This window comes from Mauremys reevesii, linkage group 2 (genome assembly GCF_016161935.1).
Source record: "Mauremys reevesii isolate NIE-2019 linkage group 2, ASM1616193v1, whole genome shotgun sequence".
Lineage (NCBI taxonomy): Eukaryota > Metazoa > Chordata > Testudines > Geoemydidae > Mauremys > Mauremys reevesii.
In genome coordinates this window covers 88,143,984-88,160,027 of record NC_052624.1, presented here as the reverse complement: position 1 = coordinate 88,160,027, position 16,044 = coordinate 88,143,984, and the positions used below count along the sequence as shown (strand labels likewise).

The 16,044-nt window shown below is 39.4% G+C and overlaps 1 protein-coding gene across 12 annotated transcripts in view; it reads right to left on the bottom strand.

Annotated features, from left to right (window-relative positions):
- BBS9 (Bardet-Biedl syndrome 9) overlaps positions 1 to 16,044 on the bottom strand; it is a 493,039-nt gene that overhangs the window by 458,094 nt on the left and 18,901 nt on the right. For 11 of the 12 annotated variants that reach the window (XM_039526584.1, XM_039526588.1, XM_039526586.1 and 8 more), the window contains exon 5: positions 14,862 to 14,975. The exons of the other annotated variant lie outside the window; for it this stretch is intronic. In XM_039526584.1, the coding sequence (XP_039382518.1) occupies positions 14,862 to 14,975 (114 nt within the window). The remainder of the gene's footprint in view (positions 1 to 14,861; positions 14,976 to 16,044) is intronic. 12 annotated transcript variants of the gene reach the window in all.

Sequence of the window (16,044 nt, the reverse complement as noted above, 5' to 3'; positions counted from 1 at the left end):
ACTCACTCTCGCTCGAATCTTTGATAATAAACTTATGGCTGTTTTCACTATAAATGTATCTCAGTGTTGTGGTGTTAAACAAGGTGCTAATCCTGAGCTGACTCACACAAACTAGTGTATACATGTCCCCTTGCAGACTGCTGACCTGGTATTTCTGAAAGTGTTCAGCAGAATAGGGGCTGACCACCACAGAGGAACACTTCAAAGAGGCTCCAGGACTGGGTACATCTATTGTTAACCTGCAAGGCAAAGTAAGGGTTGATACAGAACTGAGGAGATTGTTTAGTGGCTAACAGGCTGGTGGGATCTGAGAAAAGACTACTATACCAACATAAGAAAATGCAAGTCTCCCTGTTGCTGGACTCAAGGGAGTAACAGGGTGTCCAAGGTATTCTAAGAAACATCACAGTTTTGAATACAGATTCACTGACAAACTCTTCTTAAAGTAGTATTGTCCCCTGTGGGTATAGTGAAAGCAGAAGAACTCTTTAAAAGGCAGTTTGTAATGCACTGTCTCAGTTGTAATGAAAGGTGGCGCTTTTTTTTTTAAATTAAAGTGATTTAAGTTGACCTTGAATATCACTTTAAAGGAATTTTGACTATCCAAACCAAGACACTTGTGATTAGAAACAAATCAAACAATGTGATTAGACAGAGATAAAACTGAGGCAACAGGTAATCAATACAGACACTTTCACATCTAGGTCACTTGTTCAATTGTAGCCCAGGATCGTAATAACCAACGGAGTAACGTTCTGTAATATTTAGCCAGCTGCTTGCTAGCTAAATATTAAAGGAGTTGGTGGATTATGTCTCTATCACAATCACCACCATCACTATTCATTACCTTTTTGGTAGTCTGACCAGTCATGATTTAATAGGCATGAACAATTTTTAATCTTTCCCTCCAGAATGGGGTAGAAGCACACTGCAAATAACCATATGATCTTATTATTGTAGACCAGCCTTGCAAAGGTCTGTTTGCCCATGCATGTATGGCCAGTAATTATTTTGACAGATCAGTAAGATGTCATGCATTTTTTCATCATCAAATTAGATGGCAAATGAGTACATTTTATGTCTGGATAGCTACATTTTCATGGCAGTTTTTCAAGGCTGCTGTAACCCTATTGTACCTTACCCTAGTTTTCTGTAGCTTTCATTCACTAAATTATGCTTACAATCAGACTACAAGCCTTCTGGGGCAGGGACCATGTCATGTCATCTTCTTTCCTTTGCAAACACCTGACATTTTTTGGGGCACTATAAAAATAAGTAATTATCACTGTCAATGTAACTCTTTGCCTATTGACTAACAGAACACTGCAACATCCAGTCCTTTCAATCCAGCACATTTTCAGAAGTACTAAATGTATAATTTCTTTAAAAAGGCACTAGTAGCATAACAAAGAGAAAACAAAGAACACATATTGAAAAATAAAATTTGAAGTGATACCCAACATTAATCTACAAACATTCTTTTTAAGACTCCAACAGTCAATAATGAATAAATATTTTAAAAGATTCATGATACCTAAGCCCCATGACTTAAAGTAGTGGGACTGGCAAAACTCTTGTACTTGCAACCTATTTAATATTTATTCCCACAAAATGACCAAAAGCCAGTTAGCAGCCACGGTAAATGAAGTCGTCTACACCTCAAATTCTGCTGTACTGATCATCCAACTTCAGCGTTTTTCACTAACTCTTTTGAGGTTCTATATCAAATTCTAACCCAGCTACACTCATTTAGGCAAACAATCATCACCAGATTTTTGTAACAATATGTCCATCTGTTTGCTTCATGCACCCTATTATTCAGATAAATGGATCATCCATTTGAAGCCATTTCTGAACCATTTCCTTTTACAGCAACATAGATGTATTTCAGCTTCTTAAAATCTTAAGTCAGCACTTAGCTTTATTTCACTGTCAGTGTGCGGTGCTGTTTAAAAGCATAACCTTTTTTCCCCCAAGGCTTAGCTGCCTACCATTTCTGCATACTAAACTAATTAAGTCACCTAGTAACTCTACCTAAACATTGTTTACTTTCTAATTTATCTCATCACTACTTAATTTAAAAACAATGTAAAAATTATCTACTTTCTTTTAAAATCCCCAGTCAAGGATAGCATTTTAATTTAAACAGTGAAACAACTTCATGTTCTGGTTTCCATTAATACTCAAAGTTATTAAGTCCACTTTAATAATATACATTAAATGTGTGTTGGAACTAAATAAGGGTGTCTCAGCACTGGATCAAGCATTTTTCTTTCAATGATGAATTTATTCTTATCATCTGATATTATTATTTGTATTATTGTAGCCCCAGTCATTGAACAAGACCCCATTGTATTAGGTACTATATTAACACAGAACAAATAGACAAACCCTGCCCCAAGGAGCTTACAATTTAAGTATAAGAGACAACAGATGGATACAGACAGAGCGATAGGAGAATAGAAGGATAAAATGAGAAAATGCTGTGGTTTCACACTAGCAGCCTAACCATTGTCAAGTTGTTTGTAGGCATCAGAGCAGAGGAAAGTTTTGAGGACATATTTGGAGGAGGATAACGAGTTATTTTTGCAGATAGTTATTGGAAGCTCCTCTCAAGTGTGAAGCACAGCATGGGAGAGAATACAAAAGGTGCTTGTTTGATAATTTAAAAACTGGGCCACTGAGGCTGGAGTCATGGACCAATCGGAGACAGGAGTCCACCCTTGGATGCTGAATGAGAGATGATTGGTAGGTTGAAAGTGAATACAAGTACATATGTTTGATACAATAGAGAAGAGCAAGCCAGTGGAGGGATGCAGAAAGGGAGGTGATTTGATCAAAACAACAGGCTAAGAAAATTATCTTTGCAGTAGTATTCTGAATGGATATGAGTGAGGCAAGACTGCATTTGTCAAGGCCAGAGAAAAGGATGTTGCAGTAGTAGACATGCAAGATTATGAGAGCCTGGATGAGAGTTTTAGCTGAATGGATGGATTGGAAAGATTGTATTTTAGAGATGTGCTGCAGAAAGAATCTGCAAGGTTTAGACATAACCTGGATGTGAGGAACTTGCACACTGCCTACGTGAAGAATGAGAAGACGCCCAGGGATCAACATTTTGAGGTTGTGGGTGCTCGTTATAAAAAGCTTTTGCAAGAGTCAGGAGTTAGGGCCGTAGGAAATTCTCTGGTTTTGGTCTACCAGGTTTTATTTTTACTAAAATATTTGTCCCAAAGCAAACGCTCATTTCGCAACCAAAAATGGCAGCGTCATATCAGTATCGGCTGCCCTACCTCCATCAATGGAAAAACTGCATAAGGTCCAAACAAGAAAAATTATAAAACAGGTCTCTCTTACAACCACATGTCCTACCTTGCAATTTTGAGTCCATCAAGTCCCTGGTAGTCCAGTGATGGGCCCAACACAGTGTCATTATGGTCAGAAGTCTGCCAGGATGTGTCCAAAATTCCCAGTTGCCACTCACAGTGGCCTTAAGGCACAATTTATTTTAACAAGGTTTTTGCAAACAATATACGGACACATTCAGACAGATGCCACAATCAGCAGCAATCTGAACACATGTAGCATTATGAGGGTTTCCCTCAAGGCCCTGGGTGGAGGTGACCCAGACATGCTTTCATTTTTGCTTTTTTACAATCACCCTCCAATAAAACTTCGAAACAAACACTAGTCAAGAACAAAATTCTATGTTCAGCTCCTAAAAATCACATACAAGCCACAAAACAAGCAAGCCATGTCTACATGTACAGCGCTGCAGCTGTATTGATACAGCTGCACTGCTGCAATGTGTCTGGTGAAGACGCTCTGTGCTGACGGGAGAGAGCGAGTTATCCCGTCAGCATAAAAATAATACATCACCCCCACGAGCAGCATAAGCTACGTCGGCAGTAGCTCTCCCGCCAGCATAGCGCTGTGCACACTAATGCTTATGTCGGTTTAACTTATGTAGCTCAGGGGGGTGAAATATTCAACCCCCTGAGCAACATAAGTTCCTCCAACACAGGCAGTAGTGAAGACAGCCTCAGTGACCAAAAGGAATCACTCCACTAACTCATCCAAAATATGCACTTTTTTTGGTAGGTTAGCTGGCCAAAACCCCTCGAGACCACAAAATAATCCTAGACTGGAGTACAACTATCAGAAAGTATCACTGCTTGAAAAAGAAGATGCATCAGTACTGTGAGAGAAGTACCACCATGAATCAGGATTTGATAACCACCAATTTAAAAAAAAAATCTAGACAGCTGTGACATATTTAATAAAAAAAGTACTACAGAGCCCAAGGATAGTCACTGATGGGTAGTAAAAGAATTAAGAGAAGATGTACTGCTATCTTTACAAACCTACTTTTGATGGTCCTTTGAGGATGGAAAAGCTTTCAGAGATTTAGAAAAGAGAAAAAGTGCCCATTTTATGTGGGGTGTGGGGAGGAAAAGAGGACCAATCCACAGAATTACAGCAAATCAGATAATTCTGATGCCTGCTAAATTGCAAAACACAGATAAAAAGGAAATGAATTTGTAAAAAATAAGGTGATCTACAAATGGTATGAAGTATTCAAAAACTAATCATGCCAAATTAACTATTTCTTTGAAAGGATAACAATATACTGGATAAAGGAAATATAGTGGACAGCATCTCTAAACTTCAGTAAGACATCTGATATGATCTTGCACAACTGTCTCACAGCAAACTAGAGAATGAAGAAGGTTGACTAGACTTTGCACCAGAGAGCAGAATCTGGGGATTAGAGTAGGATGATGAATTAAATATGAGTCAACAATATAATGATGTCACCAAAAAGACAGATGCTATATTGGGTCATATTAGTAGACACATCCTATTAAAAACAAAGGAGGTAATTGTTCTTCTGGGCACTTGTTGGGCCTTGACTGGAGTACTCCAACAGCTAGAACCCTATAAGCAAACTGCACACTAATAATGTACGCTTCACACTAGCAATGCACACCAACTGTTCACATTTGGGCACAATATTTTTAAAGATGAATTACAAAGCCGTATATGGTTACATACTAAATTTATAAAAGGTTTGGAAAATAAGACCAATGAGGAAAGGGTACAATAATTTGACTTTCATTCTAGAGATAAGAGAAACAAATGGCCCTTGAATTATTTAAAAATATGAAAAAGATCTATGATAAAGACATGGGGATAATTGATTTTCATTAGTCATTGAGAGTCAGATCAAAGGTTCATCTAGGCCAGTATCCTATCTTCCGACTGTGGCCAATGCCAGGTGCCCCAGAGGGAATGAACAGAACAGGTAATCATCAAGTGATCCATCCCATGGCCCATTCCCAACTTCTGGCAAACAGAGGCTTTCCATCCCTGTCCATCTTGGCTAATAGCCATTGATGGACCTATCCTCCATGAACTTATCTAGTTCTTTTTTATGGGACACTTTGGGATTAAACATTAGCAGAAAATACCCTATAACAACAATCAGACAACAAAAAATGCTGCATCATTCCAAGGGATGCTTTTAAAGTGAATTTACTACTTGTGAGAGGTACCAGTCTGATAGCCATGCAAAGTGATATCTGTTTCTCTACAGAACAGGACCAGCATTGAACTCCTGAGAATGCAGAGCTGTGGAGGTTATAGGAAGGAATGTTTCCCATCCATCCCCACTGAGCAGCTGTCATGGCAAGCTAACTTCTCTTCTGGATGGTTTGACTTAACACAAAATCAGAATTTAGGACTTTCAAGGGTATGTATGTTCAGCACTGAAGCCCAGGATCATACTGTTCTGGATAGGACCTGAAAACAAACAAGCTCATGGATTCCTAGACTCAATTTTACACATTTCCTTGTACATTGTATGTATCAAGCTTATACTTAGTCTGTTTTTGTTACCACCACTCCAATTAATAGCAGCTGAAATAAGTGATGGCTCTAATCATATAGTTAGCTGGATAAAATCATGGCCCAATGAACTCCATTTGAGTTTTGCCACTGGCTTCAACAGGGCCAAAATTTCACCTATCACCTACTACAAGAAAAAAGAAGAGAGGGGGAACTGTTTAGAAGAGATGCAGTGAGGCTCTTCCTTAATTATTTTCCCCATCACATGCTCAACTTACAGAAAAGGTTATATCATCATTATTTAAAGAGAAAACACACCACTAATAGCCTTTCAAAGTTATGTTATATGGGGAGGCTTTCAGGAGCAGAGCTTGGTGGATTTATCCTTTGAACAAAATCCACAAAAGAATGAGTATACAAATAATCTTTCTTTATACAGAAGCAATTTAACAGGAAGGTAATAGTTAAACACCCTGCTTCTTAAGAGAACTAGCCGATAAATCAATGTCCAAATTTATATCACTGCTCTACTTAAACATAGCTATAAGAATAATTTAAACCTTACAGCATAAAAGTCAGCTGATAATTTTTTTCTGACTAGCACCTAATAAAATTCATTCTTGCAGAATTGTGGAAAAGTTAAGTACAGTCCACCCTTCTTATAAAGTTTCCTGTTACAAGGTTGCATGGTTTACACATATGTTGTATTTTATTATTTTAAAAATTCCTCCTTATAGCACCCTCTTTGTTGTAACACTCAAATATACTTTGCCTCGAGGCCAAGACTATAATAAAAGTGAAATTAATTCAGACAATTTGCTGAGAAAAGCTAGGTGGAGGGAGGGAGGAGTGGGTTTTAAATCTTTTTGCCTTCTTTTTTTGCTTGTAATTTTTTCATGCTATAATTTTTATTTTCTTTCTTTAAAGCACTTTTTGTTTTTATTATTTCCTTTTATTTATGCAGTACCTGTGGAATAACTTCCAACAAATCTGTGCAGTTCTGAAAGCTATTTTATGATCTGGGAATCCTAATTTCAAAATCTGTACACGCTTGATCACTAGGATGACTGAACTCTACAGACTTCATCAACTTATTTCAAGAAGCTATATGAAGTGAGCTGAATTCACTGATCATTTTAAATCCATTTAGTACAAATATATTTTGTGCAATTAAATAAAAATGGAGTATAAACATTTTTCAGTGAAAATAAAGACACTATGCATAGAATTAATATACATCACTATAAAACAACTTCAAATATACTGTACGTATACATAGAGAAAATGAGCTCTGTCTAGTTAAGTATCTTGTGTGTCAAGAATTCCCACTTGTGGGACATGAGCTATCATGCATTATCTATTTAGTCCTTAGATGGAAGACAGCACTAAACTTTTATCATTTTTTTTTTTAATTCAAGAAGCATTCAGGATGTTCATACGTGCAGCTCAACGTATCATTTTTTCCCTCGCAACAATCATAAAACCCATCTGACACTTGGGAAAGGTCGCTTCATATTATGGCATTTGGCCATTGCCACATTTCATAGGCACTTTAGATAGAGGCCTAGGAGTCAGGCAATTAGGAAACAGTTTGGGAGGCAAAGAATCTCAGTATCCAGTTCTTCATTATTATATTCTCACTACATTTTTAGTTTATACATATGCTGGCTGCTTTCCATTACTGTTTGCTCTGGCACGTATCTGATTGCATGGATTTTAGGAATTTTTATTTATATCACAATATATAAGCCTATAGAAATGTCAAGCAATCACTTCATGATTTAAAAATGCTTCTACACTCTTTCATACATCAGAAATCTGTTCATCTCACTTAGAAACATCAATATCTCAAACTCATTTTCTATTATTAAAAATATTTGTAAAATAGTTCGGCATTACATAGGACTTTACTGACAGTTAACACATCCCTTGCCCAGAGAGTTTACAGTCCAATAGCCAGATTGTGGCTTGTCCTGAACAAGGCAGTATAGGGGGCATAAGATGTCCCCTTACTTCTTTGCCCCTGAGCATCCTACTAGCACTTCCTATATGCAAGGGGAAGCAGGGTCCACAGAACTGGTATATATTCCCCTTGAGATTTGTGGGAAAGGATAAGAGTGGAATGAGCCTTGATTCCAACCCCTTCCCACCATGTCAAGGAGCTTATGCTGAGAAAGTATAAAACTGTGGCATTTTACTCTCTTTCTGGAGCAACTGGGAGACTGACTTATAAAGTCACAATCTCACTCCTGGACTGATCCAGGGGAAGCACAACAGCACTCTGTCCCTTACTATGAAGGAGATCACAAACTGATAATTTGCCCTCAGAGGACACTTAAGTATCTAAACATCAGATTAGGAGGAGGGAGGCTGTGGAGATTACTGATAAAGAGGCACAAGGGACTGTGCTTAAAGAAGAATTTGAACAGAGTGAGGGAGAAGAGAGTGTGATGGATAAGGACAGAATGACTGTTCCTAAACACAGAAGCAAAATCATAGAAGGAAGAAATAGAAAGTTAATAAAGAAGCAGGGTGGGAGACAAGAGCAGAGGAATAAGGCAAAAGGAGTGGCAAGAAATAGGGCTGAATAGTGGACGAGAGCGATTTTGAAGTTATGAAGGACAAGAAATTTCACACTAAATCTTACATCCGTATGCCAGAGCTTTTGTGAAGTACATTGCACTACTTTTTAAAAATCATTTTGGACGGAGGTGGGGGAACGCATTATAATTGCAATTACAGTCTCCTCTACTGCATTAAACAAAACTCATTGAAGCAGCTATAGAGGCATATAATACTGACAGCATGTTAAGAAGTGAACAGTTCACTTTACCACCACCTGAACTTTTCAAGATGTTTTCAAGATCCTGGTGTCCTTCTAAAGCCTTTAATGGATAAGGGCCTAGCTAACAAACAGTAACAGTAAAGTTGAAGGGCCTCAGAGTGAAATTTGTGGGAGCATTACATTAGCAGTGGAGAGCTTTTGCTTGTGAACTGCACGCATGGCCCATGTCTATCCACTTTTAAAATAGTGCATGACCAGCTGCTTTACACAGGCCTTCTCTAAACTAGAAAATAATTCTCCTAAAAAAAAACAAAACAAAAAAAAACCAACAACCACCCTCCAAGGCTTATTCAGTAAAAATAAAGGGCTGCTTTGAAAATAATCACCAATACATATTCCATGTTGTCTAAGAGGCACACAAAATTATTAAGATTTTTAGAACTGTCAGTAAAATTCAGTAAACTTTCAGTAATATTACAGGCTAATTTGAAAAAATATAAAATTAAAATCCTTGATTGAAAGGCATCTTTTCCTGTGTGCTTCTCCCCACTCCCCACCCCCACTTTAATTAAAACCAGAGTACACAAACTCTTTATGCATAGGGACTCCATTAATGACTCCCTGGTCCAGCTCCCCATATACTCAGCTTACAAACTACAGCTGGTCTGCCAGTTGCAAGTGCTGGTATGAGAAATCACCTACTGTTTGTTAAAATGGGGTTCTCAGCTACTTGTAAGTGGGGTCTGCTGCAGAAGGACAGCTAATAGCCTCCAATTAGGATTGGAGAGGAAAATTAATCATTCCAGAGCTTTATTGGAGGGGCATAAATGGAATCAATGGGCATTTTTAAGGGGGAAGAGGACTGCAGGACAAAGATGAGAAGACAAGACCTGACGGACAGTACGAGGATGCTGTCCCTCCCATCTTTGTCCCCAGAAATGCAATCTCTGCAATGGCCAGTGCATTGCAAGATAAATATCTCTAGTACATTGTAACTAGGCTTAAGAGAACACTACTCTGGATGTAGGACTTCTCTACTCATTCCACATGGCTATGTGGACCCTCATTTGTACTTTAAGCACTATATAAGAGTGAGGTGGTATTATTTAACCATGTATGTGTAATTGGTTAAAGTAAAAATGGTTTAATTATCTAGTGTAGAACTATCCTGTTTCTCTTATACAAAGTAAAAGTGAGGGGAAAGGGTATGAGAAATAAGAGGAGTAACAGTGGGAAAGAATGCAAATGTGTGAAAGTGGGAGAGAGAGATGGATGGAGAGCAGATGATGATTGGGGAGTATGAAATGAATAAATAGGGAGTGAGATAGAGAGGAAGGAAGGAAGGGAATGCAGAGGGACACAGTGTTTGGGAGAGTACACTCAGATCTAAAACTTGGGCATGGATGGTCATTCGTTCCACCTACAGGAAAAATATTAGAGGAAACACTGTTCCACCGGCCCTCTGGCACAAGCCATGGAGACGCACTCATGTCCTAGGTTCCAAGGGGTCTGCAATGATCCAGCAATGGATATGTGCACTCTTTCTTCTCTCTCCTATTCCCAGGGGTTATTGAGGGGCCTAGCATGCACAATCCACTTGTGTATGGCTGTGCAGAGGTGGTGCTGCTGTCCAAAATAGACGTAATCAATCATTATGGGAGTGTAAATATATTTTGGCAAAATATATACTTATAGTGTTCCTGCAAAACTTGAAGTCCTCATATGCATTGTGCCCCGAACCAAGAATAAGTCTTACTTGGTGCCAACACCCTCTGATTGATCTTTTCCATTAAGAGGCAAGTTCTCTCTTCCTACAGCTAAATTTCTTATGTTAGGATGATAAGTTTACTGCTTATTCCCCAGCCCTATTGATATTGACACAAAGATTGTATATTACTGCTGTATCACACTTTGATAAATTAAAACAGTATCAAGGTAAACATTCAGAGGTAAGAAATGTATTTCTGTGCACCATAAGCCATAAAATTCACTTGCTTCATTCCATCCAAATCTAAAAAGAGCCACAAAATTTAACATCGGGCATCATTACTACTATCTGGCATGCTGAAAGAAACACTAAACGGGCATGTTGAGAGGTTCAGTTAAGTACTTTCCATCATTTAAATGGAGTATCTCCTGTGCGTCCAAGTGTGGCATACAGACTATGCCCACATGGCAGCTGGGAGATGTAATCCCCAACACAGGTACACAGGCATATGCTAGATATGCTCAAGTTAGTCCCTAAAAATAGCAATATGGCCATGAAGGCTCAAGCGAGTCCAAGCAGTGCCCATGCCACTGCAGCCACGGCTATTTTTTAGGTGGTAGCGCAAGCAGAGCTAACATGTGTGTATGTCTAACCACAATGGGAATTACATTTCCTGGTTGTTGTGTAGAAAGACCCACAATGTCTTTAAATTAGCAAAAGGAGTTATGGTACTAATATTCAGGGCCACTGCCCCAAGGGGTATATTGGATTCAAGTTATGCAGCATTGCAGTAGAATCTGTACAATATCTATTATATTTAATTTCAATTTATTCTCCCTAACACTTTCAATATTCCGCAAAATTTTCCTTAAATACATAGCCACACTGTTAATGGTGTCAGCTCTGACAGGGCATTTGGGTGCCAAAAGCCTCAAGAAGGTGTGGCAAATCATTTTGATTTTTGGTGAGCAGGAGCCTGTTGAAGCTCTTTGGCTTTCTTGGGAAGGGATGTATTTCATCCTTCACTTCACCTTTGTGGGCAGAGGTGAGGTAACAGTTTTGGAGGAGATGGAGGACTTCTCCATTCTTCACCCAAGCAAGACTTGATGGCAACCTGCAATATCGCACACACACTAATTTCTGGCACTACAAACCGTAACGGGGTATTTCAGTTTAATGATTCTGCTAAAATGATTAGAAGCGAAATAATTAATAATATTGACATTTAAATTATCCTTATTAGAATTCAGACTGAACACCACACTAACACTCATAAGAGACACTTTCAGAGATATTATTTAAAGCTGCTGGTAGAGTTAGGCAGACATCACTGCATCAGTTGATACTGAAGATTATACTTGAAACCAAAAAGGCGAGAGGGAGGTAGTTTGTGTGTAAAATGAAAGTTTAGATTTTGGAGCAGAAATCTAGCCAAATCTGCAACAGTTTCTCCCTGCCTCCTCCCCCCAGTGTTTTCCAGTAAGTGAAAGTCAAATTCACCTCCTCCCCTTTTCTACAAAAACCCCATAAACCATGAAAAACATTTGGTTTTAGTCAATAAAATACTTTCTGCAGAGCAGGTTTTCAGCAAAAGTATTTTTGTATTTTCTACACCTCGTTAAGTCTTACAGTAAATGCACCTGTAGAACCAGACCATCAGAAGCATTGTTATAAGTGTAGCAAAACCAATGACTGTAACCAGAGGACCATCTAGTGGTGGTTCGGCCACATCTCATGCCCCGCCCATTGTGCTGTAGCTATTTAAGGAAAATATAAATATACACTGCTGTCCTTAGAAATAAATCATAAATTTGTAGAGGGGCAACTCTGGCAGCTTCTTGAGTGCTCAGAGTTCCTAAAGCTTGATTATTTGGGCGACAGGCCTGGGTATGAGACAGAAACTACAGTGGTTGCATTAACTGATTCACTGCTCCTAGCAATGAAGGAAGACAAAATGTGTCCAAGTAGACTGAGATTAGTCAGCAGCTTTTGATACCAATCCTAAAGTTCTGTTAACTCACTAGTAGATCCTGGTAGGAATGGATAAAGTTGCAGTTGAATGACTCCATTCTTATACTCGGAGGACAGTCATGGGCAATATTTCCTCTATCCCAAGAGCTCTCTCCTACAGCATAACACAAGAGTCCCCGCCCCTGTTATCCCACCAATTCCATGTGTATATCAGGCTGACAGCATCAGTAAAGAGACAGGGCTGTACTGTATTCAATATAACATACTTCTCCAACACATCTCACCATGCCAGTTCAACACAATAAATAATCCAATGTTACAGTGAGTTTGAGGCTTGGGCAAAGGCTAGCTGACTGCAACTTAGTCCAGACAAGACAAAGATAAAGTTGGTAGGTTGGGGGAAGAAGCCAGAGAGTTAGTAAAGCTTTTATTGGTGCTCATGACCGAAAGAGAGTCAATGCCATTTGTAAAAGCATATAACCTAAGTTTATTATTAGAGACGGACTTCTCTTGGAAGCCAAGTTAGTGGTGGTCGCTGGGAGCACATTTCCCCCCCCCACCTGGCAAGATGAGTCGTGCCTTTTCTCTCTGATGTGGACCTTATCGGTATCTTTGTGACTTTGAGACAGACACTTTGTTCTTTGTGAGACAACACCTTGAGAACAAGCAGAAAGTGAAGTTCACACAAAATGTGTTGAACCACTTACTACAGAGTTGCACATTGGGAGCACATTATGCCAGTGTTCCACAATTTGTATTAGCTACCAATAGGAATACAAGATAATGATTTCAAACCATCTAGGGCTGTTAATTTGATATCGCCACTTTCTGTGTGTCACTCTACCACAACTGCCATCAGTAGAGGAGCTTGAGTTGGAATTCCCCACTAAGGGGAGAAAGTAGCTGGCAGGGTCCTGCAGAAGGGGTCTTCCACTTTGGAATTTTGATCAAACAAGTTGGGGAGTGAGCTCAGATTTGTCAACTTTCTAACCATGCAAGAAAGTGCCTTTTTTGGGGGGCGGCCCTCAAGGAGAAGGGATGGTGACTCCCAACAGGAGAGGACTGGGGGAGGTTTGGGCTCTTAACTCTCATCTACTGATGAATATTTCTCTGTCAGCCCTTAACAATGTATTGTTATTTGTGTTATGTGTTTTTATTTTATGGAATGGATGACTAGACATTGAATAGTCATCTAGAAAAATGTATGTACAAAACGTCAAGTTAGGAACCACAATTTGTTTAGTTTCAATTATTTTTATTTTCATCCTATAATTCACAGTACCTTTCATTCAGGGGAAAATATGGGAGCCCTCTAGTGGTTAAACACATGCATATTTACACAAAGTCAGATTTTGATACCCCCTACTCAAAATGAGTAGTATTAACTTCCCAAGTAGTCAAATTGATTTCTGCAAATAATGGTTCAGTAGGGCCCCCAAACCTGCAAACACTTACATAAAGCATGTGCAAAAAAGTGTTTCCAGGATAACGGGAGCAAAGCATTTAAAATTTGGCTGCAGAAGTTAACTGAAGACTGTAATACAATGAATAACAAAATGTCTACTTAACATTTCAAAGGATAACATTACATAGACTTTCTTTTAAAAAAAGATTTAATAGGGCAGATGGAACAGAAGGTGGAGAAGCCAAAAACAAAAAACACACACACAGCAGTCCGGAGAGTAAAGAGGACTTTTTTTTTATCCAACCTTGGCAAAATGCATAACGTGACTTAAATGTATTAAAACAAAAGAAATTTTCAATATCTGAATTATTACAAGGAAAGGAAATTTGGGTTTTATTTGTTTATTAATATAGTTTTAACGTAAGTGTCCTTATGAGCTAATATCCTTATTTCAACACTTGATTTTTAATCATCCTGGCATATTCTGTATTTAACTTTCTTATTTTAGGTTCATTGATATGTTAAAAACAAAAGCAAAACAAATGATACTTCCTAACTGTTCTCATCCAAACTAGTAATCTAAAGATGGTAGCATCACAAAAACTCCCAAAAAGAAGCTTACTAGCATTTTCAGAAGAGGGCCAGGATTGAATGAGGATCAAAACGAACTATTCTTGAGGCTCTACTTAATTTGCAATATTGTGGATCCTGCAATATTAGGTTTCCACCACAATTTTATCAGATGCCTGGGCGGCTGGGTCTCCCGCTGTCAGCCAGAGCCCCAGACATTAATGACCTTAATATTGTTGCAGCAAAATGTCTGGCTATCAAAAACAATTAACAGGCATAACATAATACCTGAGTGTTTATATTGTTCCAGGAATTTTTTCTTAAATAGGTCTTCTCTGGCTTTTCCAAATTACCGCAGTTAATTAAAGGTCCATTATTACATTTCAGCTATTTGCATGTCTTGTCTGCAACTTGGCCACAATTATTTGACAATCATTCAAGTAGGGCCTTAACTATTCTTCGATTCCTAGACATTCCCTGCTAAATGTAACATAGTCTCAAAGTGGGAAAGCTTGCATATGCCACAAGCCCACGTTGTTCTTGATCAGTCTAAAATTCACTTAGAATTAATTTACCTTTCACACCACCAAATGGTCCATAAGTCATATTGCAGGCTGTTCGCTGAAGATTGTGTTCATACATAAGTTTGATCTGATACTGGTTCCCATGTTCCACATTTCCCAAAGTTCCTATGAAAAAACAAGGAACAATATATATGTCTAATTTTTAACTCTTCTGGTTCACGTGAAGGAAAAACAGGAACGTTTTTAGATTATTGAAGAACATTATATGGTGAGGCCTTATCTATTATTAGTTGCTTTGGGAGGGGTGTGAAGGTTGACAATTATATATTTTTAGGAAAGTGGCAAACATATTTATTATTTGTACATCAGCAGTACATAGAGGCCAAAAACAGGAATGGGGTTCCATTACGCTAAGCACTGTATAAACAAAGTAAGAGATAGTGCCTGCCCTGAAGACAACTCTGTGTTTGAGCAAAGGAATCTCACATCTTTAGACAGTATGTGGTTCAACCATTTGATCAGAAATCAATTTACTCACCCAAAGAAGGCAAAACAAAATGTTTTGCATTACGATTTTGCAGTTCTAGGAGCCAATAAACAAAGTATGCCTCACAATTTATTTCAGCCAAAACATCTTAATCTTCTTAAAAGAGACTAAATTAGGCAGGGGTGAAAGTAACTTAAAGGACTTACCGGTACGCCGGAGTCCTGAGCGGGCGTGGCCTCAACTGGAAGAGGTGGGGCCTTTCAAGATTTAAAGGCCCTAGGGCTCCAGCTGTGGCTGGGAGCCCCAGGGCCTTTAAATCACTCTGGAGCTACCAGCTGCAGAGGCAGCTGGGAGCCCCGGGGCTCAGAGGCAAATTAAAGGGCCCAGGGCTCTGGCCACCGCGGAGCTCCAGGCCCTTTAAATCACCACGGGAGCCCTGCCGCCGCTACGCCAGGGCAGCAGGGCTCGGCCTAGGGCTAGGGCTTGGGTAGCGGTGGCAGGGCTCCGGCAGTGATTTGAAGGGCCCGGGGCTCCGGCCGCTGCGGGGAGCCCCGGGCCCTTTAAAGCGCCACTGGAGCTCCAGCAGCGGGGCTTGGGTGGCGCTTTAAAGGGCTTGGGTAGCGCTCCCCAAAGGGGCCGGAGCTCCAGGACCTTTAAATCCCAGTCGGAGCTCAGCTCCCTGCTGGGTTCCGGCAGCAGGGTTCCGGCAGGGATTTAAAGGGCCCGGTGCTCCTGCCACTGCAGGGA